Here is a 25,026-nt window from a genome sequence, read left to right as displayed (position 1 = left end):
CCTCACCAGCAACTTGGCCAGGTGACGCCACTTCCGCCTCCACGTTCTTACGCCGTTGGTCCTGTGACAATGTATCTGCCTCCTCATCCTCCACCGCATCCTCAGCCTCCACTGCAGGGACAATTCACAGTGCTTCTCCAGCATACCAAATGTGCAGGGCATGGCAGTGTCTCGCTGTTCTGCACCTCGTTTGCCTGGGCGAACGGAGTCACACAAGGGAGGAACTGCTCCGTGTCCTTTATCAAGAAATCGAATCCTGTCTTTCTCCTCGACAGCTGAAAATTGGATCCATGCTGATCAATAACGGGAAGAACATTGTGTTGGCGCTGCATCAAGGAGGGCTGAGCCATGCGCCCTGCATGGCACACGTGTTTAATCTGGTTGTCAAGTGGTTCCTGAAGTCTTCCACCCATCTGCAAGACATCCTAAAAATGGCCAGGAAACTTTGCATGCACTTCAGCCACTCGTACACCGCAAAGCACACCCTCCTTGAGCTGCAGTGGCAGAACGGCATCCCCCAACATAGGCTGATATGCGATGTTTCCACCCATTGGAATTCCACTCTCCATATGTTGGACCAACTGTATGAACAGAGAAAGGCCATAAACAATTTCTTGATGATCCAAGCGGACAGGAGTACTCCCCTGTGAAACTTCGATGTCAGACAGTGGCAACTCATGCTTGACACCTGCCCTTTGAGGAGGCCACGTTATTTGTCAGTCACCAGGACTACGGGATGTAGACGTAGAGCCTAGATCTCACGACCACATGAGCCCTGTGGGGGCTGAACTGGAGAAGGACATTGGAGCACAAGCACAAGGTTAGTATATAGCATGTCCTCAGTTTAGTATATAGTATGCCATAGGTTCAGAGTTAGTATAGCATGTCCTCAGTTTAGTATACACTATGCAGTAGGTTCAGAGTTAGTATAGCATGTCCACAGTTTGATATATACTATGCAGTAGGTTCAGAGTTTGTATAGCATGTCCACAGTTTGGTATATACTATGCAGTAGGTTCAGAGTTAGTATAGCATGTCCACAGTTTGATATATACTATGCAGTAGGTTCAGAGTTTGTATAGCATGTCCACAGTTTGATATATACTATGCAGTAGGTTCAGAGTTAGTATAGCATGTCCACAGTTTGGTATATACTATGCAGTAGGTTCAGAGTTTGTATAGCATGTCCACAGTTTGATATATACTATGCAGTAGGTTCAGAGTTTGTATAGCATGTCCACAGTTTGGTATATACTATGCAGTAGGTTCAGAGTTAGTATAGCATGTCCACAGTTTGGTATACACTATGCAGTAGGTTCAGAGTTAGTATAGCATGTCCACAGTTTGGTATATACTATGCAGTAGGTTCACTCTGAGTTCCAGGACATTAATCAGAGCAGGTAACAGGCATATACTTGCGGTTAGTTGGTCCTGGCTAGAAAGCCAGCGGCAAGAAGGTAGACAGTCCTTCACGATGTAGTTAGGCATCCAGGTTTGGATATGTGGACAGAGTCTTCAGATACCATGGAGCTAGCAGGGTGCGCACTCCATTAGTGGAACACCCTGCTTAGCACCTGTCTTCAATTTAAGGGCTGAATGGTAGGTGGGCGGAGTCACAGAAGGCCCGGCGGCCACTGCGTTCCACGCTGGAGCGCAAGCCAGCGTAACAACACAGGCGGTCGCTGCGTTCCACGCTGGAACGCAAGCCAGCGTATCATCGCAGACGGTCCGGTGCGCCCCACGCTGGAGCGCAAGCCAGCGTATCGTCACAGGGAGCCGCTGCGGTCCAGGCTGTATTGTTACACTGCCTCAGCTACTATTCTGTTGCTGTCACCCACCTGATGCCACACATCTGATGCCAAGTGTTCCTTCTTCACCCACCAGCTTCAGCTGGTACTGGTATTGCCACCCACCTCCACACTATGTCACCTTGCCACTCTGTGGTCTCCTCATGATGCTGCCACCTCAACACTGTATCACCTTGCCATTCTGTGGTATTCTGATGCTGCTGCTACCTCCACACTATGTAATTGTGCCTCTTTGAGGCCTCCTGATGATGTCTTCACCTCCCCACTGTCATTGTGCTAGTCTGTGGCCTCCTCCTGATGCTGATGCTGCTTTCACCTCCACACTCTGTCATTGTGCCACTCTGTCATTGTGCCAGAACAAGAACATAATAATCAAACCAGCAGATAAGGGGTCGGGTATAGTGATACTAAATAGGGATGACTACAGGAATGAAATCCTGAGACAATTGGCGGATACTCATACGTATTCATCTATTGCCTATTTGGATCAGTCTTACAGAGTCTAGTATCCCAGGCCCTAGAGGACCAGATTATTGATTAAAAAAACTCGCAGACTTCCTGGTAGTGAAACATCCCCGTATTCCAGTACTTTATGTATTGCCAAAAATTCCCAAAAGTTTAATAAACCCCCCTGGTCGACCTATTGTGTCCGGTTGTGGATCACTATTCCAACCAGCTGCAATATTGTTAGACAAACTGCTACACCCCTATGCTCAAGCTGGTAGATCCTTTGTTCTTAATACCACCGATTTCATCAACAAAACTAAAGGTCTGGGGATACATGGCACCAACTATCTGCTGGTTACTATGGACGTCTCTAGTTTATACACTAACATTCATATTGAGGATAGGATTGACTGTCTTTCAGAGGCCTTAACCCAGAACCAGGAGTATTCTGAGAAGGAAAGTCTTTTTATCCTAGATTTATTGCGCTTTGTATTAAAGAGTATTTCCTCTTTGAGGATACGTTTTATCTTCAACAATCAGGGACCGCCATGGGATGTAACGTGGCACCAACCTTCGCGGTCATTTACATGAATGCTTTCGAGGAACAATATATTTATTCATATTCTCTTTATACTAAATGTGTCAGAATATGGCTTTGTTATATTGACGATGTTTTTTGTTTATGGCAGGGATCGATGGATGAATTGCAGAACTTCCATGACCATTTGAATTCTTCGGTGCGATCCATTGCATTTTCCTTAGAGACCAGCCGCTCACAGCTCCCCTATCTTTATGTACAATTACAGGTACATAATGAGTCTCTACACTACGATCTTTACTCTAAGCCAACGGATCGGAACAGCTTACTACTATTTAGTAGTTATCACCCTCCTGGTCTGATCCGTTCCCTCCCATTATCGCAATTATTGCGGGTAAGACGGATTGTTTCAGACCCCTAAACTGATGATACTAGATTGTCAGAAATGACCAACAAATTCCTGGCTCGGGGCTACCCTACTAAACTACTCAATGACCATGTCCACCATGTCAAGACTTTGACTAGAGAAGATCTTTTGAAACCTAGAACCACTACTAGAGACACACTTCAAAGAATACCTTGTGTCACTACATTTTCCACACTTAGTCCTTCCATTCAGAAAATCATCTATAGACACTGGCATATCATATAGAAATGTGCCACTAGTGTATTTCACACCAAAGCCCTCATGTCATATAAACGTCCTCCTAACATTCGAGACCGTTTAGGTCCATACTGATCTAGGTACTTCTAAACAAGATCCCACAACATACCATCACGGGCTCACCTAACCCAGGCACATACCCTTGCTTAAGTTGCGCACAATGTGGCAACGTCACCGAAGGCAACTCCTTTACCCACCCTTCGACTGGCAATTTTTTTTTCATAAGGGGACATTTCTCTTGCCTTACCAACTTAGTGATCTATTTGATCAAATGTCCATGTGGCCTGAGTTATGTTGGCGAAACTACGATTAAAGATCGCATTAGCCAACATAAATCTAATATTCAAACTAATAAACAGGAGGCTCCGTTGGTCCAACATTACATGGAATTCCAACACACTCCTAGTCAACTTAGATTTCAAATAATTGATTGGGTGCCCCCATTGCTACGAGGAGGCAACCGTGAAGAATTATTGCACCGTAGGGAAATGCAATGGATCCGCCGTCTTGATACACATGGCCCTGGTGGCCTCAATAAGGACTATATATTTGCTTAAATATGTACATAATGTTCTGCTAAACCAGACACAATGATTCTAACTCTATCTATTTCATTTATCTTTTAGGTTCTCATAGACCTCATTTCTGCCATCCATTGCTTCCCTTCATCCTCACTTCATCTTTGGTTCTTCTACACCGGGTTTATATTTGTCTTCGTTGGTGTCTTGGTCATCCTGGAGTGTTGTCCGTTTATATGTTGTCCGCAGTAGACTGTTGTTGTTATATGTGATCCACAATAGACTGCCCCTATTGCCATATTAGTTGCGAGATCAGTGTCTCATCTGTCACATATTATCTATTCTAATACGCCTCACGATTCAGAGGTGGGTATAGTGGTCGCTGTACCCACCTAATTCTTAACATATGGGTATAACTAGTAGCCCATTTGTTTTGCCTAGTATTTCTGCTTAGCTGGTTTCCAATATGGTGCTGCAGTACACTTTCTGCCTTATGCACATGCGCGCACTAGCCGCAAATGTAATGTGCCCGTTATTATATCCAGTTGAGATGTAGTTATTTCATGACTCAAGCACGACATTTCAGAGGTGGACACAGGGGTAGTTGCACCAACGTGGTTTCAAACACATTTGAATAACCAGCTGCCCTCTTGCCGTGCCTTTTCTCAATATGGCGCTTTGATACGCTTTCCTCCTAGTACGCATGCTCCTTCTCTATCACACCCAGCAGCGACATAGCCATCACAGGATTTAGGCACGTCAGCATCATCACCATGCGCTCTTTTGATGATATAGGTGCATGCACGCGTCTACCTACACGGTAGGCCCACGCCCTTCTCACACATTCATTAGACGCGTCCTGCACTGCACACGCCCCTCTATGACGCAACCAATCTAGCCAATAGCGCACCACTCCTGGACTGTGTCACGCCCATGTAGCTCAGGTAGCGCGCATTATAAATTGAGACCACACAGCGTCCAAACCCCACCACGCCATACCTATCACAATCCAGGCTTAAGGTATTTGCTTTACATTTGGCATTTTACACTGTATCTCGCCTATGGTTATAAGTGCACATGTTATTTGTTGTTTTACTTTCATAACCAGTTCACAGTAGGTATTGACTATGCCTAATGTGTTGCTGTCCTTCCATATCTGCAGTCTTATTAGTTTCTGGTCACCTCTCAATTTCAAGATGTAACTGGCGGACCCTATAGGACACCTACATCTGTCTATTGCGTTTCTTGTGCCTCTTTCATTCGATGTACCCCGACTTGTTTTATTTGACCTGATTTAATCCTCCCTTTTTGTCTATCTATTTTTTGTCCTGTGCATATACTTTCTTGATTATTTTCCCTAGTACTTTGTGTACTATCATCATGATAATTTTTCGTAATATGAGATAAATATATATTGCAATATTTATATTTATAGCTTGACAAAGGGTACCGCCTTAGGACCCGAAACGTTGCACTAGCTGTAAATGTAATGTGTGTACTACTGCACAAATAAAACTTCAATAGCAACTTCATTTGGTGTAGCTGTCTCCGCCATCTTTTGTGAAAAAAAAGCCACTCTGTGGCCTCCTGATGCTGCTGCTGCCAACTCCACACTGTCATTGTGCCACTCTGTGGCCTCCTGATGCTGCTGTTGCCAACTCCACACTGTCATTGTGCCACCCCTGTGTCCTCCTGATGCTGCTGCCACCTCCACCCTATGTCACCTTGCCACTCTGTGGTCTTCATGATGCTGCTGCCACCTCAACACTATGTCACCTTGCCACTCTGTGGTCTCCTCATCCTGCTGCCACCTCCACACTATGTCACCTTGCTGCTCTATGGCCTCCTTCTGATGCTGCCGCCACCTCCAGACTCTGACATTGGGACACTCTGTGGTCTCCTCATGCTGCTTCGACCTCACAACTATGTCATAGAGCCACTCTGTAGACTTCTCATGCTGTTCCCACCCTCCCCACTTCATGAATGGGCCACTATTTTGCCTTTTGGCCTGGCTGACATAATCATTTTTTGACTCTTCTTCTGATCTGTCAGAAGGTAGGAAAAATGAGATGCACAATGGATCCTGTCTAGGCCTGATTTGGTAGCCAAAAGCAGGAGTGGGTACAAAACACAGAAGACATCCAAATATTCCATTCATGTGTCATCTCTGTTTTGGATCCATTCCTGTTTTTTTTTTGGCATTAGCAATACTGATGGATTACTGACCAAATGCTGACCGAGTGAAGGCGTATACTCCACAGACAGGATCCATTTTTCGGGGGTTATTGTTCTGACGGAGCAGAGGAAGGGCAAAATAATCAGTGACGTCAACACAAACTTACTGCTGACACCCTCTCCACGCTGTTGGGGGGCTCTACTTGTATAAGCGTTTAATAGAACAGGTACTATAGACAACTATGTGGAATCAGCTGACGACAGTGAAAAGGAGTGAGCTATTTCTTGGCACCAACATAGACCTGTAAGGCTGAGTTCATACTTGAGTTAATTGGTCAGTTTTGGCCCCGTGACTGCCCAAATAAGTGAAGTGTGCAGTGATTCTAAGAGCGACGCCTGTCATCTGCATTTCATACTGACTCACAGTATTAATTCACTACCACAGCAGACTCCCTATGTGTGTTACTGCAAGGCACAGTGTTCGATAGCACTATAAAGGCTCTCTGCAGCCAGGAAATAGCAGTTTTTTAACACGATTTGCCGCAAATAAATTCAGATCGAACCAAATCTTAAAAAAAAAATTGGCGAAACCGGCTGAAACAAATTTTTGAAAAAGTCATTCATCTCTATTCACAAAATACTTTAATAAGTTATGATCACAATGTACGGTCATGTAAGGGACTGCACAAGCTGCAGTAGGCTCTAATTAAACTTATTAGGACTGCACTATTTATTCGGTTTACATTTACATGGCACCTGAAAATAGATGAGCTCTTTTTTGTGCCTTTTTGTTTCCCTTAGACAGTAATGGCCCTCAAACTAATCATCTGGTGTTACATCTCATCTCTGCTATGGACATGGCTCAAACATGTTAATTCGAATGCCAGAGATGCTTGGCTGCAATCATCAGATCGATTCTTGATGTTCTATTCTGACCACTTTCAAAGACAAATTGTTTATGTCCACAGGATCCCTTCTCTCTGGATGTTCTTTCTTGATCACACCATTCTTGGTAAACCTCGAAAGGTTGACAGTTTTGGAAATACTGGCCCTGGCTAGTCTAACACCAATGGGCATGCCTTGGAGGTTGCGCCGATTGCTCGATTTTCACATTTTAATGTGAGTTCACTCTGAAATTGATGCACAGAAAACTTGCTGACATAATTTGACATTGATACACGCCAGAGTCACTTCGTCTAATTTCCATACAGTAAAGATTCAATCGCGAAAGGCCACGTCTCTCTAATGAAGTAGCCATTGAGTGTAAATGTGTATTTGTTGATGTTCTAGTGAATGAAAAAGTAAAATGAAGTGATGCATACAATATCGGGGTTAGTGTGGTCAATGATACTATTATGCTGATACTTTTTTCATCATTTTCGGTCAATCACTCCCTCCTTTGTTTTCTCCCTTATTCTTGGAAAGACATTTCGATAATTTCTGTAATGTAGAACAAAACAAGCCTGAATCTGTGCAATGATGGTTCTTCCATTTTCCTGTTGGCAGTCAATCTATTAACAAATTGCAATGACTCTTACCTTTCATTGTGCTGTGTCAGACCTGTTCTCAAAGTAAAGGAATCAGCAAAATGTCTCCTCTGTGGATCACAAAGTTTTACTAAAGGCATTTTCCATGTAGTTTTGTAAGAAAAGTGGGATTTAGGCACTTCCAATTCTCCTTTTTCTCCTTCAACCTTACAGCTTTTGCATATGGCTGCTCATTTTTGCATTTACCTTTCATAGGGCTCTCATAGAGGCGCACAAGCCCTCTGCTGTTTCTCCATATGGCTCCTTGTGACATGCTCCATATAACTTGCTTCAATAGGGTCAAAAGGGTCTTATGGCATCACATGGAAGATGTGTCACTCCATACTACTGAGCCACATGCTCTATATGCTGCCATGCAGACTCCATACCCTGGGGTTTGCCATATGTGTAATTCCCACCTGAGAAGTTATTCACAGGATATGCTATAAATGTCTGACAGATGAAGGTCCTACTTTTGGAACTCACTCCTAACTTGAGAACAAGGGTTCCCCAATACCAATACCAATTGTGAGGCTGCTGTGAATGTCTCTCTCCTTTAATATCTATGAGAGTTCCAAAAATAGATGACTGTGCTTACTTAACTATTGTTTTTAACTCCCATAGAAGTGAATAGAGAGAGCCACACATTTGTGGCCACATCTCCATTCAGAGCACTGATGACATGTGGATCTTGTGCACCCTATCCATCCCAGAGGTTGACATGTCACATATGTCCAGATGGGAATAACCCTTTAAGAGGTTATCCAACATTTTTCAGACCTAACAGAGGGGCTGGACCTGCGATGGTGTTAATACTGATCCCCGCCTCTTGGTTACTGCTCCATCACTCCACCGCTGACTCTGCAGCTCCCATTGGCTGGTTTTGAGGTGCCAGGAAGGGCTCCATTGAGATACTGGGATGGAGCAATGATGTAGTTGGTAATGCAAGGCAATTATGAGACACTTGTAAAAGTGGGCTCAGTTTTTACAGGTTGCATATACAGTTTACCCAAGGCTGTATTGTATATAGAGAGGAATGTGTGGTATAATGGACTCTCTGAGTCTCTTCCTGGTTAATCTGAGCAGTCTTCCCAATTTGGCCAAAGGGTTAATGGTTAATTTCTCTCTCACAACATTATATTTTCCCTCTTAATATGGCAGTACAATGCCCAACTGTGGGGTGCCTTCTTTTAAAAGATGGCCAGTATTTCTCTTTATGGTATGGTAAGGTACCATATAATTACTTATCGCCCCAACCAAATGCATGCATTCCACAAACAACATACTGTACATGCATTACCTTCACAGTTTTTCTTCTTCATACACTGTCCCTTGTAATGGCCCTCAAACTTCCATAAAGTTCAATGCTACTCTCCCTCAGAGGCTGGCTTGTTCAACTTTCTGGTTGCTCTTGGCTCGCACGGTTGGTGTGTCTCTGTCTGCTGCTTTCCCTTGCAACTGCAATCACTGAATGCATCTCCTTATTTATCATAAGAAAAAATTCTGCGGCACTTCCAAAGCGTAAAATGAAAAAGTTTTTATTTACCAGACAGCAACGTTTCGATCCTTCTCTCTGGGATCTTTCTCAAGCAGTGATTGAGTCATCACTGCTTGAGAAAGATCCCAGAGAGAAGGATCGAAACGTTGCTGTCTGGTAAATAAAAACTTTTTCATTTTACGCTTTGGAAGTGCCGCGGAATTTTTTCTTATTGTATGCCTTGGAGGGGGACCGCCTTCACAGCCGCTGGCACTCCGCTTACATCTTTTCTCGCTGTGCGGCTCCTGTTGCCTTTTTTTCCTTATTTATCAGCTACTTCTCAAAGACAGCAATAGCACCCAGATCAGAGTGATGGGACTAGCCCATATCTAGCAACTGCATGTTGAGCTGGTAAATTAACCTTCTCTCCCATATATAACTCTTGGGAATAGAAATAGGACAGTAAAGGAAATTAACCCCTTTAGCAGTGAACCACCGGGTCACTGAATCAACATATCCTGAAATAAGTGCCACAAGATGACTAGCTTTGAAACAAAAAAAATAATATAATTTGAGGCACATTTATTAAGACAGGCCATTTGGACACCAGTCTTAATTGTGCAAAGTTATATGGAGGTGAAGGTGTCTACATAACTTTGAGGCTTCCTCTAGCGGGACGTGCAACAATCTAAAATCTACACCAGCTCCCTTGCTGGAGCAGATGTAAGTAATTTTGTACCCCACAAATGAGACGGGCAAGCCGACCCACCCTCTTTACCACGTACAGTACAGACCAAAAGTTTGGACACACCTTCTCATTCAAAGAGTTTTCTTTATTTTCATGACTATGAAAACTGTAGATTCACACTAAAAGGCATCAAAACTATGAATTAACACATGTGGAATTATATACGTAACAAAAAAGTGTGAAACAACTGAAAATATGTCATATTCTAGGTTCTTCAAAGTAGCCACCTTTTGCTTTGATTACTGCTTTGCACACTCTTGGCATTCTCTTGATGAGCTTCAAGAGGTAGTCACCTGAAATGGTCTTCCAACAGTCTTGAAGGAGTTCCCAGAGATGCTTAGCACTTGTTGGCCCTTTTGCCTTCACTCTGCGGTCCAGCTCACCCCAAACCATCTTAATTGGGTTCAGGTCCGGTGACTGTGGAGGCCAGGTCATCTGGCGCAGCACCCCATCACTCTCCTTCATGGTCAAATAGCCCTTACACATCCTGGAGGTGTGTTTGGGGTCATTGTCCTGTTGAAAAATAAATGATGGTCCAACTAAACGCAAAACGGATGGAATAGCATGCCGCTGCAATGATGCTGTGGTAGCCATGCTGGTTCAGTATGCCTTCAATTTTGAATAAATCCCCAACAGTGTCACCAGCAAAGCACCCCCACACCATCACACCTCCTCCTCCATGCTTCACGGTTGGAACCAGACATGTAGAGTCCATCCGTTCACCTTTTCTGCGTTGCACCAAGACACGGTGGTTGGAACCAAAGATCTCAAATTTAGACTCATCAGACCAAAGCACAGATTTCCACTAGTCTAATGTCCATTCCTGGTGTTCTTTAGCCCAAACAAGTCTCTTCTGCTTGTTGCCTTTCCTTAGCAGTGGCTTCCTAGCAGATATTCTACCATGAAGGCCTGATTCACACAGTCTCCTCTTAACAGTTGTTCTAGAGATGTGTCTGCTGCTAGAACTCTGTGTGGCATTGACCCGGTCTCTAATCTGAGCTGCTGTTAACCTGCTATTTCTGAGGCTGGTGACTCGGATGAACTTATCCTCCGCAGCAGAGGTGACTCTTGGTCTTCCTTTCCTGGGGCGGTCCGCATGTGAGACAGTTTCTTTGTAGCGCCTGATGGTTTTTGTGACTGCACTTGGGGACACTTTCAAAGTTTTCCCAATTTTTCGGACTGACTGACCTTCATTTCCTAAAGTAATGATGGCCACTCGTTTTTCTTTACTTAGCTGCTTTTTTCTTGTCATAATACAAATTCACAGTCTATTCAGTAGGACTATCAGCTGTGTATCCACCTGACTTCTCCACAACGCAACTGATGGTCCCAACCCCATTTATAAGGCAAGAAATCCCACTTATTAAACCTGACATGGCACACCTGTGAAGTGAAAACCATTTCAGGTGACTACCTCTTGAAGCTCATCAAGAGAATGCCAAGAGTGTGCAAAGCAGTAATCAAAGCAAAAGGTGGCTACTTTGAAGAACCTAGAATATGACATATTTTCAGTTGCTTCACACTTTTTTGTTATGTATATAATTCCACATGTGTTAATTCATAGTTTTGATGCCTTCAGTGTGAATCTACAATTTTCATAGTCATGAAAATAAAGAAAACTCTTTGAATGAGAAGGTGTGTCAGAACTTTTGGTCTGTACTGTATGTATATATATATATATATATATATATTGTAGGAAGGTGCAAGGGTCCGTCATTGACGGAAGGTACGTGTCACCGAGGTTCCTGGCCTCGGTGAGATAAGAACCGGTTATTTTATGTGTCAGCAGCAGCTAGTGCTCGCTGACACTGTTTATTCTTAGTGTGGCTGAAAAGCCGATCCGGGCCGGTTCTTATTGGGAGCAGCCAAAGAGCAGGGTGGGTGGCTGTTCCCCGCGTCCAGGCCAGGTTTTGGGCTGGGGTTTAAAAACCCAGCCAGCAGCTCAGCTGGGTGTGGTATGTTCCTCCAAGTAAAAGTGGTGCTGTGAAGGCTCTGTGTTTTTGGGGAGCTGCATGAGAGCCACCAGCCGGAAGCCAGGCACCCTAAAAGCCGGCTGTGGATATTCAGGTGACGTGTTCGTCTTGAGTTCTGTGGACTTTGGCCATGTGAAATAACATGGGGATTTTCTGTGGTGTGCATTAACACCAGGACTCTGCCAAGTGTTTATGTTATTTTTTCTTGTTGTGTGAATAAACACTGACTTTTCCGTTACTACCGTGTTCTTGCCTCTGTACTGCGTTCGCTTACCCTGCCTACCAGAGCGAATCCCCACAATTGGTGGCTTGGAGCGGGCAAGCGCAGTGAGGCTGGCGTGGAAGCCGAATTTTTTTTTCTCTCTCACGGTTGTATGTCATTTATCAAGCCGGCTAGATTTAAACCGGTGTCAAGAGACAAAATGGAGGCTGTTATGAAGGCCCTCGTGGAAGCTAACCTGCAGCAACGCGAGGCTAATAAGCAGCAGCAGGAGACCAACCAGTTGCTGCTACAACATGTAATGGCATTACAGTCAGCAGGAGCAACCCCAAGCGTACATGATGTCCGGAAAGCAGTACGTGCAGCGATCCCTAAAATGACCCCTGCAGACGACGTCGAGACCTACCTGGCGATGTATGAAAAAGTGGCCACCAGGGAAAAGCTGCCCCAAGACCAGTGGGCTGAGGTCGTCGCTCCGTTTCTGACGTCAGAGTCCCAGCGGGTGTTTTTTGACTTGCCTGACGATCAAGCAGCCGACTACCCAAAGGTAAAGGGGGAGATCTTGGCAAGACTGGGGGTGAATGTACTGGTCCGGGCCCAGCGGGTGCATCAGTGGGGGTTCAACCCGGCGGAGCCCGTGAGACCCCAGTATTATGACTTGCTTAACCTGTTACAAAAGTGGCTACAACCTGACGTGTTGAGCCCCACTGCTATGTTGGACCGGTTATTAGCAGACAGGTTCTGGAGGGCTCTGCCACCCCCTCTCCAGCAATGGATTGGCCAGGTCTCCCCAGGGAATGCGCTGGAGATGGTCGACCTGGTGGAGCGCTATGAGGCTACCCGAAACTTACAGGGGGGTTCTGTTGGGAGGGGGGCAGTCAGATCCCGTAACTCTCCACCCCGGGCCCAACAACCGGTGCCCATCAAACCTGCCCGAGATATAACCCCTGTGGACCCCGCTCCAATAATCTGCTGGCGGTGTCGGGAGCCAGGTCATGTTCGCGCGGACTGTCCACGTCAGGGGGAACCCATGGACACAAACTGTGGCTTCCGTCAATCGTTATATGCCAGGAAACTGTGTGCAGTGGGTGCTTCAGAGCCTCTGAACCACCTGTGCCAGGTTGAGGTGGGAGACACTCCAGCGGAGGCTCTGTTGGACTCAGGAAGTCTGGTGACCCTGGTAAGGGCTTCCCTGGTACGCTCCGCTGAGTACACCGGCCGTAAGGTTGGAGTCATGTGCATCCATGGGGACTTAAAAGACTATCCTACTGCTATGGTGTCTCTGTCTACGGTTTCCGGCCGGTGGATCCACGAGGTGGCTGTTGCAACCCACCTCCACTATGAACTTATAGTAGGGAGAGACTTCCCGGGTTTCACGGCACTGTGGCCGGTTCCGAGAGTGACTGATATGCATGATACAGGGGTAACCCTAGCAGAATGGCCTGGCTCAGGGGGGAGACCAGAACCCTGGGAACCTGAGTCTAAAGGTCCCGCGGTAGGGGTGACCGCCACTTCGGTGGAAGAGGAGGAGACATCCCCACTGAGTGTAATGGTGGGAGACATGGAGGACTTGCCGCCGGGGCCTGAGCTGGCAGACCTCAATGTCTCTGGGGGTAATTTTGGTACCGCGCAACACCGGGATCCAACCTTATCCCGGGCCTGGGAAAATGTGCTAATAATAGATGGTGAACCACAACAACCAGGGGCAGAGTCGGTGTTCCCCCGTTTTGTGGTCCATCAGGATATGTTGTATCGGGTAAACCAGCTGCGAGGTGAATCCATTGAACAGTTAGTGGTGCCTCAGGCTTATCGCAAACTCGTGTTAGAGTTAGCACACCAGCATGTTCTCGGGGGTCATCTGGGAATGCAGAAAACCCAGGACCGGATACTACAACGGTTTTACTGGCCCAGTGTGTTTAAAGAGGTGGACGACTTCTGTAAATCTTGCCCGACCTGCCAGGCAACGAGCCCCCAGCACCTGTTTCGCAGTCCCTTGGTACCCCTCCCGATCATTGAGGTACCGTTTGAGCGAATCGCTATGGACCTAGTAGGTCCTGTACCAAAGTCCGCCAGGGGACACCAACACATCTTGGTTGTCCTTGATTACGCTACTCGGTACCCGGAGGCCGTGCCACTGCGACATACTTCTGCAAAACTTATAGCCAAAGAGCTAATGGAGATGTTCTCCCGAGTGGGGCTACCTAAAGAGGTCCTGACTGACCAGGGGACCCCTTTTATGTCCAAGGTCATGAGGGAACTCTGCAAGTTGCTGCGTATAAAACAGTTACGGACGTCTGTGTACCATCCACAAACGGATGGACTAGTGGAAAGGTTTAATAAAACTCTAAAAACCATGTTAAAAAGGGTGGTGACCAAAGATGGAAAGGATTGGGACCTTCTTCTGCCTTATCTCATGTTCGCAGTGCGAGAGGTGCCCCAGGCCTCTACTGGGTTCTCGCCCTTCGAATTGCTATATGGCAGACATCCTCGTGGCTTGTTGGACGTAGCCAAAGAGGCGTGGGAAGAACAACCCACTCCGCATAAAAGCGTCCTGGAATATGTTACCAAGATGCAACAGCGGATAGAGACCGTTTTGCCTCTTGTCAGGGAACATATGGAGGCCGCTCAGCGAGCCCAGAGTCGGATCTATAATCGGCAGGCTCGGGTCCGGAACTTTAACCCGGGTGATCGGGTTTTGGTTCTCGTGCCGACAGTGGACAGTAAGTTCCTAGCCAGGTGGCAGGGGCCCTACGAGGTGCGTGAAAAGATAGGAGAGGTAAATTACAAGGTACACCAGCCGGGGAGGCGAAAGCCGGAGCAGGTTTACCATGTTAATTTGCTAAAACCTTGGAAGGATAGGGAAACCTGTACGGAAGACAGCCCGCGACCGGGTTTTCTTGGACAAGAGGGTCCGGCTCCTAAGTCTGATGCAAGGGAAGCGGTTGCCACAGTAAAAATTGCTGACAGCCTCTCCTCTAAACAGGCTCAGGAAACCAGGGAGTTTGTTAGTCGGAACACGGATGTGTTCTCAGACCTCCCTGGACGTACTTCCGTAATCCAACATGACATTGTCACCGAGCCTCAGGCAAAAGTCCGGTTAAAAGCATATCGAGTACCCGAGGCTCGGCGAAAAGCCATCTCGGAGGAAGTGCAACTTATGTTGCGGCTGGATGTCATTGAGGAGTCTAAAAGTGAGTGGGCCAGTCCGATAGTGTTAATACCCAAGCCAGATGGGACACTGAGGTTCTGTAATGACTTCCGCAAACTTAATGAGGTGTCCAAATTTGACGCGTATCCCATGCCCCGAGTGGATGAGCTTATTGAAAGGTTGGGCCAAGCCCGGTATTTTTCTGTGTTAGACCTCACCAAAGGGTACTGGCAGGTACCCTTGACAGAGGCTGCCAAAGAAAAAACGGCTTTTGTCACGCCAGAGGGGCTTTATCAGTACAAGGTACTACCCTTTGGTCTACATGGCGCTCCCGCCACGTTTCAAAGGCTAATGGATATTATACTCCGTCCACATCGTCGATACGCTTCGGCGTACCTGGACGATATCGTTGTCCACAGCACCGACTGGGAAAGTCACCTACCTAAAGTACAGGCTGTAGTGGACTCCCTTAGAAAGGCGGGACTAACAGCTAACCCAAAGAAATGTGCAATAGGGTTAGAGGAGACTAAATACCTTGGGTATGTCATTGGACGTGGAGTCATTAAACCTCAAGTGAGCAAAATGGAGGCGATACGGAATTGGCCCCGACCTGCTACCTCTAGACAAGTCAGGTCATTCCTGGGAATGGTGGGCTATTACATGAGGTTCGTTCCCCATTTTGCCACTTTAGCGGCTCCGTTGACAGGGCTTTTAAAGGGACGGAAGTCCGTGATAGTCCGCTGGAATGACCAGGCGGAAGAGGCTTTCTCCGCTTTGAAGTCGGCCCTGTGTGGGTCCCCGGTTTTGGTGACGCCCGACTTCAAGAGGGAATTTGTGGTCCAGACTGATGCCTCCGAAGTAGGCCTCGGTGCTGTACTGTCTCAGGAAGTCAACGGGGAGGAGCATCCCGTTGTCTTCCTCAGCCGTAAGCTCACTCCAGCGGAGACCCGGTACAGTATAGTGGAGAGAGAGTGCCTGGCCATCAAGTGGGCACTCGAGTCTCTCCGCTATTATCTGTTGGGGAGGAAATTCCGTCTGGTGACCGACCACTCCCCTCTCAAGTGGATGAGCCAGGCCAAAGAGAGGAATGCTCGGGTCACCAGGTGGTTCTTATCGCTGCAAAACTTCAAATTCACAGTAGAACACAGGGCAGGCCGGTTACAGGGAAACGCGGATGCCCTGTCCCGAGTACACTGTCTGGCGTGTGTTCACCCCCTCAGGGTTGAACAAAGGGGGGAGGTATGTAGGAAGGTGCAAGGGTCCGTCATTGACGGAAGGTACGTGTCACCGAGGTTCCTGGCCTCGGTGAGATAAGAACCGGTTATTTTATGTGTCAGCAGCAGCTAGTGCTCGCTGACACTGTTTATTCTTAGTGTGGCTGAAAAGCCGATCCGGGCCGGTTCTTATTGGGAGCAGCCAAAGAGCAGGGTGGGTGGCTGTTCCCCGCGTCCAGGCCAGGTTTTGGGCTGGGGTTTAAAAACCCAGCCAGCAGCTCAGCTGGGTGTGGTATGTTCCTCCAAGTAAAAGTGGTGCTGTGAAGGCTCTGTGTTTTTGGGGAGCTGCATGAGAGCCACCAGCCGGAAGCCAGGCACCCTAAAAGCCGGCTGTGGATATTCAGGTGACGTGTTCGTCTTGAGTTCTGTGGACTTTGGCCATGTGAAATAACATGGGGATTTTCTGTGGTGTGCATTAACACCAGGACTCTGCCAAGTGTTTATGTTATTTTTTCTTGTTGTGTGAATAAACACTGACTTTTCCGTTACTACCGTGTTCTTGCCTCTGTACTGCGTTCGCTTACCCTGCCTACCAGAGCGAATCCCCACAATATATATACACACATATATTTATTTTTTAGTAATTACACATTTATTTTGTGCCACACATTTTTTACAATTGCTAAAAACAATATTAAATATGTAAGTTTTATTTAGCCTCTATTTTTGAAACATTTCTGCCACGATTTGTACTCACGACCTTCTACATTAGAGCCAAGAACTTTAGCCACTACACTATACAGCTACATGTTAGCCTGCACTGAAATATGAAATTATACTTCTGCTGTATAGGAATACTTACTACATGACAAACTACTATGATATTTTTCTGACATAGTTTACCATTCAGCTTTATAGCTGATTGGTTAAAGTCCGTGCCTCTAATGTAGAAGGTTGTGAGTTCAAATCATGGCAGAGACTTTTCAGAAATAGAGCCTAAATTAGATTTAAATACATTGGGTGTCCCCAGTGGCGACTCTAGGAACAATATATAGGGGGGGCACAAAGATACCACAGTTAAAAATGGGGGGGAAAAAACAAAATAAGTATATATAAATAAGATTACAAAATACAAGAGTATTGCGGTATGCAGAGATACATTTATAATAAAACAATTTACTTACAAAAGAAGCTATTCAGTCGTCTGCTGTGCCATCCTCTGCTTGCTTCCGCGGATTCTTCACCCTTCTTTCTGTCTCTCGTCAGTGCACAGGCGCACTGTTATGGTGGATCTGTGGAAGACACATTAGTCCTCTATATGCCTCTCATCACTCCCATATCTGCCCCCATGCCTCTCATTATCCCTTATGCCTCAAAAGTCCCCATTATAAGCCCTTATGCCTCATTAGCCCCCATTATTCCTCTTATTAGCCCCCATTATGCCTCTTATCACCGCCATATCAGCCCCCATGCATCTTATTAGCCCCCATATCAGCCATTATGCCTCATTAGCCCACATTATGCCTTTTATTAGCCAACATATGCCTAATTAGCCCCATTATGTCTCTAATTAGCCCCCATTATGCCTCTTATTAGCGCCTATATGCCTCAATAGCCCCCATATGCCTCATTAGCCCCATATGCCTCTAATAGTCTAATTAGCCCCCATTGTGTCTCTAATTAGCTCCATAATGTCTCTCATTAGCCCCCATTATGCATCATTAGCCCCCATATGCCTCCAATTAGCCCCCATATGCCTCAAATTATCCCCAATAGCCCCATATGCCTCCAATTAGCCCCCATTTGCCTCCAATTAGCCCCCATAGCCCCATATGCCTCCATATGCCTCCAATTAGTCCCATATGCCTCCAATTAACCCCTATATGCCTCAAAATAGCCCCCATATGCCTCCAATTAGCCCCCATATGCCTCCAATTATCCCCAATAGCCCCCATATGCCTCCAATTAGCCCCCATATGACTCCAATTAGCCCCCATATGCCTCCAATTAGCCCCCATTATGCCCCCATATGCCTCCAATTAGCCCCCATAGCCCCCAAATGTCTCCAATTAGCCCCCATATGCCTCCAATTAGCCCCATATGACTCCAATTAGCCCCATAGCCCCCAGATGCCTCCAATTAGCCCCCATATGCCTCCAATTAGCCCCCATAGTCCCATATGCCTCCAATTTGCCCCATATGCCTCCAATTAGCTCCCATAGCCCCCATATGCCTCCAATTAGCCCCCATATGCCTCCAATTAGCCCCCATACCCCCCATATGCCTCCAATTAGCCCCCACAGCCCTCATATGCCTCCAATTAGCCCCCATATGCCTCCAATTAACCCCCATAGCCCCATATGCCTCCAATTAGCCCCCATATGCCTCCAATTAGCCCCCATTATGCCCCCAGCAGCCACATTTTTTATAAAATAAAAAAACACTTACCTCTCCTGCTCCTGGATGGACGCCGCCTGCAATTTTCTTTCTCCTCAGTCGACTGTGCTCTGAACTGGCACGCACAGCGTGAAGTCACAGAGCGCCCTCACGCTGTGCGCAGCCCTGCACAGCCGATAGCAGAGGAACAGGAAGTGGTAAGTACAGAGCGTTCACCACTTCCTAGTCCTTCAGTACTAATGAGCGCTTTCATAATGGAAGCGCTCATTAGTATTCACCTGGGACAATCTGCGGGGGGCACTCGCCCCCCTCTAGCAACGCCACTAGGTGTCCCCAAGCACTGACTTGATATATGGACATAGCTATATATGGAGTCAGAACAGGGACTCCTAAGCAGCTGATTCTCATTGGGGAATTCCCTCACTGTACAGCGATTTTTTGCATAGACCTCAGTGGGACCCGGCACCCTCCCCTCTTCAGAGAAGGGGATGCTTGGTTTAATGCTCGGTTTCTCCCATTGACTTCCATTGTGCTGTAGAGCACCCGAGCATAGCAAAGTGTTCTACCCGAGCACTATGGTGCTCGATCAACACTAGTCGCGGGGGTGCCAGTGTCAGTGCACACAGACCAAGGTCTAGTGAAGGCCCCAGACCTGCCACTAGCATTTTCCAGCCGGCTGTGCCTCTCTGGAGAATGTCATTATAGCACTGACAAAATAAATTGCGCTACAAGAATAGTGCAATGTATTTTAGAAGTGATCAAAAAATGGCTGGTTATAGTCCCTTTGTGGGACTATTAGATATTTAAAAAAAAAATTTAAACAAAAGTTTTATTAAATAAAAAAAATCCAAGTAAAAATAAAAAATACACTTTTTTCCACTGAAAAAAAAATGGAAAAAATAAAATCACCTCTACCTATTTGATATTCTCATGTCTGCAATGACCCGCACTACACAATTATCATGTAATTTATCAAGTATGATGAACACAGTAAAAAAAGAAAAATGCCAAAATTGCTGCTTGTTTATTTGCCATAAAAAAAACTATAAAAAGTGATCAAAAAGTGTTACTGTATATACCCCAATATGATACTAATGCAAAAGATGTCCTGCAAAACTTTTAAACAGTTACATGGACCTTGGGATATGGCGATGTAAAAGCATTTTCATCTTTTTAAAATAAGGAATTTTAATGTGCAAAAGTACTAAAACGTATAAGACGCAAAAGTGGGGGAAAAATAGCACTGCGTCTTATGGGGCAAATGCTACAATTTTACACTGATACATCGCTAGCGCGCTGCTGCACAGTGTGGCCGGCGTGTGTATCAGCGGGAGGAGGGACTGGGGGCCGGCATCTTGTTTTGTAATGGCAACGGGGCCCGGTGCAGTATCTGTATTCTACTACACTGGGCCCTGCTCATGTAGTAATCATATAGGCAATGTTAAACTGTAAATTCATTCATCCAGGCTGTAGTATGGTACTTACTACTAACTTCCATAGCAGGCAGGAGGCTGGGCGAGCGGGCGGGAGCCGGCAGTGTAACTCACTACATCACGCACCTGCTCCGCCCAATGAAGTAGGAGGCGCAGGCCGTGTGATGTAGTGAGTTACACTGCCGGCTCCAGCCCGCTCACCCGGCCTCCTGCCTGCTATGGAAGTTAGTAGTAAGTACCATACTACAGCCTGGATGAATGAATTTACAGTTTAACATTGCCTATATGATTACTACAGTGAGTGGGGCCCGGTGTAGTAGAATACAGTGACTGGATCGGGCCCTGCTGCCATTAAAAAACAAGATGCCGACCCCCACCCCCTGTATTGGGGGTCATTCACTGCACAGGGACACTGTTATGGGGGGTCTGTGAATGACACATAGCATAAGATGCTATGTGTCATCCACAGACCCCCCCCATAGCAGTGTCATGCCATCCCCAGATGCCCCATAATAGTGCCATCCCAAGATGCCACCATAATAGTGCCATTCCCAGATACCCCCATAACAGTGCCATCCCCAGATGCCCCCATAACAGTGCCATCCCCAGATGCCCCCATAACAGTGCCATCCCCAGATGCCCCCATAACAGTGCCATCCCCAGATGCCCCCATAACTGTGTCATCCACAGATGCCCCCATAACTGTGTCATCCACAGACCCCCATAACAGTGCATCATCCACAGATCCCCCATAATAGTGTCATCCACAGACCACCATTAGTTCAAAACCCACCAAAAGCACACCTTTTGGTTCAAATTTATTTTTTTCTTATTTTCCTCCTCAAAAACCTAGGTGCGTCTTTTGGGCCGGTGCGTCTTATAGGGTGATTAATATGGTATGTATTTGGCATTGCTTTAATTGTCCTGACCCAGAAAATAAAGTTATCATGTTATTTGTGCTGAAAAATTCATGCAGAAAAATGTAGAACCTAAAAACTCAGTGGCAGTATTGCTGGTCCCCAAAATGTCACCATTAAAAACTACAACTTGTCCCGCAAAAAAAAAGCTCTCTTACAACTATATAGATGGAAAAATAAAAAATTATGAAAAAAATTAAGAAAAATCACGTGGTCATTAAGACCCAAGGCAGGCTGGAGTTAAAAGGGGGGGGGGGGGGAGAGAGAGTGTACATTTTTTTAAAATTTTAAAAATGGAAAAAAATCTTTTCATAAAAAATCCTTGTCCTTGAAGACTAGAGGTTGTTATACAGTATGCACATTTTCGGGGCAAATGGAGCAACTTCGATTTGTGTAAAATCAATTTTGACAAATCTAATTTAAAAAGAAAATTATGAATCAGACATGAAACTAATTTCCTGAAATTCACTCATCTCATCAGGATGTCCTGTATTCTAAAGAAATTTCTCTAAAACTGACACTTTCCATATTTCATTCAACAGGATCATTTTGATGAGGAAATATCTTCTTAGAAAACACACAACGTGGTCCGAAGCCTATTACGTGAAGCCATGCTAATTGGTAATTTAGCTTATGAAAGCAAAGTTAGGACTGGGAGTTCCTGTTTGCTTTAAAGTTCCATGTGACAGGATATTTCTTTATCATTTAGAGCCACAACCTTCCCTGGATGTTGCAGTCTTCTTCCAAGGGAAGGTTTGCTGCACAAGCAGGCTTAGCTTGGACTTCTGCAACTCTGACAATTTAATTCCAAACCAAGGAAGAAGAAGAATGAGATGGTTACAATGACTGCCTCCATCCTACTTATATTTCTATACCTTATCTGTCCATCCTATCAGCTGGGTGAGTTGAATGATATATTTTTCCCTATGTTGTTACAGATATTCTAGAAAAAACAGAGAACAGTAGATATTATATAATAGGTTTTATGCTGACTGTAGAAATCTAGGCTAGATAGAATACAAGCATATATATCTATAGCTCTTGTATACTTCATTTCAGTGTTCCTCCTCACAACAGAAACTGTTCACTATGCAATGGTAGGACTTGCAGGAACATAACAATATGGGGTCCAGCGGATGCAGTATTACTTTGGGCCTGGAGCCCAAGGGAGCTCAGAAGATCCTTCTGCTGTGTATGAGGGAGGCTAGTCCTATAATAGTTGAGGGCCATGGCGCAGATGTAGCATTGGGACCCAGTAGCTTCAATTTACACTTATAATATCTGACACTAGGGTCAAAATAATATGAAAAACACTTAATCTTGCATGTAAAAGCCATATACTTCACTTTTCGTATTCAATTTGGCTCAGACCAACCTTTTCTATTTAAAAGTACAATAGATCCTACAAGCAGTTGCGAACGTCTTCCTCATGTCAGGTATCCTATTTATTGCTGCTTGTGAAAAATAGTAGAAAAAAAAAGTAGGAACAAGCAGCACGCATAGGCATTGGCATATTACATCTATAGAATCCCCGCTTGGATATGCATGTGTTAAGCATACCGTACACGTGTCTTTACAGAGCAGCACCCAGGATCTCTGCCCAGGGACTACTTTGAGCGTGAATTTCATCAGGTCCTAGCAGAAATGACACTTTGTGATCCACTTATTGTTAAAGGACCCTTGTCCAAATCAGGGAACCCCTTTAAACTGTGTACTGTAATTAAGTTCTTGTCACTGAGAGGCTGAGATCTGAAGATCTGGACCTCTAGCCCATTCCCCAGGTGGAATGAAATGATGGATCACAACCACTGGCTCATTCCCCAGGTAGAATGAAATGATAGATCACAACCACTGGCTCATTCTCCAGGTAGAATGAAATGATGGACCGAGAACACGGGCTCATTCCCCAGGTAGAATGAAATGATGGATCGAGAACACTGGCTCATTCCCCAGGTGGAATGAAATGATGGATCACAACCACTGGCTCATTCCCCAGGTAGAATGAAATGATAGATCACAACCACTGGCTCATTCTCCAGGTAGAATGAAATGATGGACCGAGAACACGGGCTCATTCTCCAGGTAGAATGAAATGATGGATCGAGAACACTGGCTCATTCTCCAGGTAGAATGAAATGATGGACCGAGAACACTGGCTCATTCCCCAGGTGGAATGAAATGATGGACCACAACCACTGGCTCATTCTCCAGGTAGAATGAAATGATGGACTGAGAACACTGGCTCATTCCCCAGGTGAATTGAAAAGAAGGACCACAACCACTGGCTCATTCCCCAGGTGAATTGAAAAGAAGGACCACAACCACTGGCTCATTCCCCAGGTGGAATGAAATGATAGACCACCACCACTGGCTCATTCCCCAGGTGAATTGAAAAGAAGGACCTTGTAGTAAACATGGTACAGGTCTAGGAGAAAAGGGTCAGGAATATTTACTGAACTGATTTTAATTTAAAGGAATTCTATTGAGTTTAGTAAATATATTTTAAATGCCACCACATGCCATGAGCTGTAACCTCATATAATATGAACTCCACAATTTTTGGGGGGATTTTATTACCCTATTTATGGGATACATTCATAGATCTGCCTGTGTATATAGTGCAGTATATTTCCTACCATTCCATTAAGTAGCTAAACACTTCTGGGTCCTAATGCAAAATCGGTAACAGCTCCTCCTCTTACCATGTGCCATTTATAATACTGGTATCTTCTTATGGGCAGTGGTAGAAGGCCTGTGTGCAACTTCTAACTCTGCGCCCGCTTTAGCTATGCCCCTTCCATCAAGACTATAATAATATCTAAACAAATGCAGCTAATTTGACTGGTCATCAGCACATGTAATAAAATTGTTTGCTTACTAAAATGTATGTATAGACAATAACATATTAGATGTCTCTGTTGGTTTATGGAATGACTGGATATCATAGACCCCATATATAAATGATCATTCATCATGTTCTTCTCCCCATATAACAAAAGAAAAAGCTATTTTTTTATTTAAAAAAATGATTAAAAAAATCTTATGTTTCAGAATCGGACACATTTTTAATCTACAATGAAAACCACAAGAAATGTCTAGAAGCGAAGAATTCCATTATAGTGTCCGCTCAATGTAATGAGAAGTCTAATGAACAGACGTTTCGGTGGATTTCTCAAAACCAGCTCATAAATGTAGGGACATCTAAATGCCTGGCCGTATCCTCCGCAGCAGAATGGTCAGCAGTGACACTATACACATGTGATGGCAACAGTGACCTACAGAAGTGGGAATGTAAAAATGAGACTTTGTTTGGAATTGTGGGATCCAATCTTCACTTGAACTATGGTAACAAAAAAGAAGAGGTCGTACTCTATAAAGGCGTAGGATTTTGGAGCAGGTGGAAAATCTATTTGACTCCAGATGATTTATGTGTAAAGGCGTTTGAAGGTGAGTAGAACATCTCTTCTGATTTTAATATTTACTGTACCTCTATTGGGTTAGTGTTATTGTAAATACTCAAGCATGTCTGCATCCATAGCAAAAGGGATACCTGGTACTGTGGTCTCCAATGTTGGCTTCTGGACTTTGTAAAACTATAACTCCTAACCCTAGTCTGTCTGGGCATGTTGAGTGTTGTAGTTTCACCACCAATTGAAGACCACTGTTCTTATTCAAACTTTTAACCCGATAATTTTACCTCCTCCATAAATTAAAGTTCAGAGGTAGTTAACACCAATTGACTGAATACCTAGACCAGAAATCCCCAATCTTTCGTACTAGAGCTTGTGATCCATATTCAATATGTATCCACATAATAGATGAT

The 25,026-nt window shown here is 45.3% G+C and overlaps 1 protein-coding gene across 1 annotated transcript in view; it reads left to right on the top strand.

Annotated features, from left to right (window-relative positions):
• Positions 1–21,912: 21,912 nt before the first annotated feature.
• Positions 21,913–25,026, top strand: part of MRC1 (mannose receptor C-type 1) — an 89,278-nt gene continuing 86,164 nt past the window's right edge. The window contains exons 1-2 of the mRNA XM_044293555.1: positions 21,913–22,103; positions 24,255–24,650. Of these exons, the coding sequence (XP_044149490.1) occupies positions 22,037–22,103; positions 24,255–24,650 (463 nt within the window). The 5' untranslated portion in view covers positions 21,913–22,036. The remainder of the gene's footprint in view (positions 22,104–24,254; positions 24,651–25,026) is intronic.

This window comes from Bufo gargarizans, chromosome 5, assembly GCF_014858855.1.
Source record: "Bufo gargarizans isolate SCDJY-AF-19 chromosome 5, ASM1485885v1, whole genome shotgun sequence".
Taxonomy (NCBI): Eukaryota; Metazoa; Chordata; class Amphibia; order Anura; family Bufonidae; genus Bufo; species Bufo gargarizans.
The sequence above is the reverse complement of the archived record's forward strand: the minus strand, read 5'-3'. Positions and strand labels throughout refer to the sequence as shown.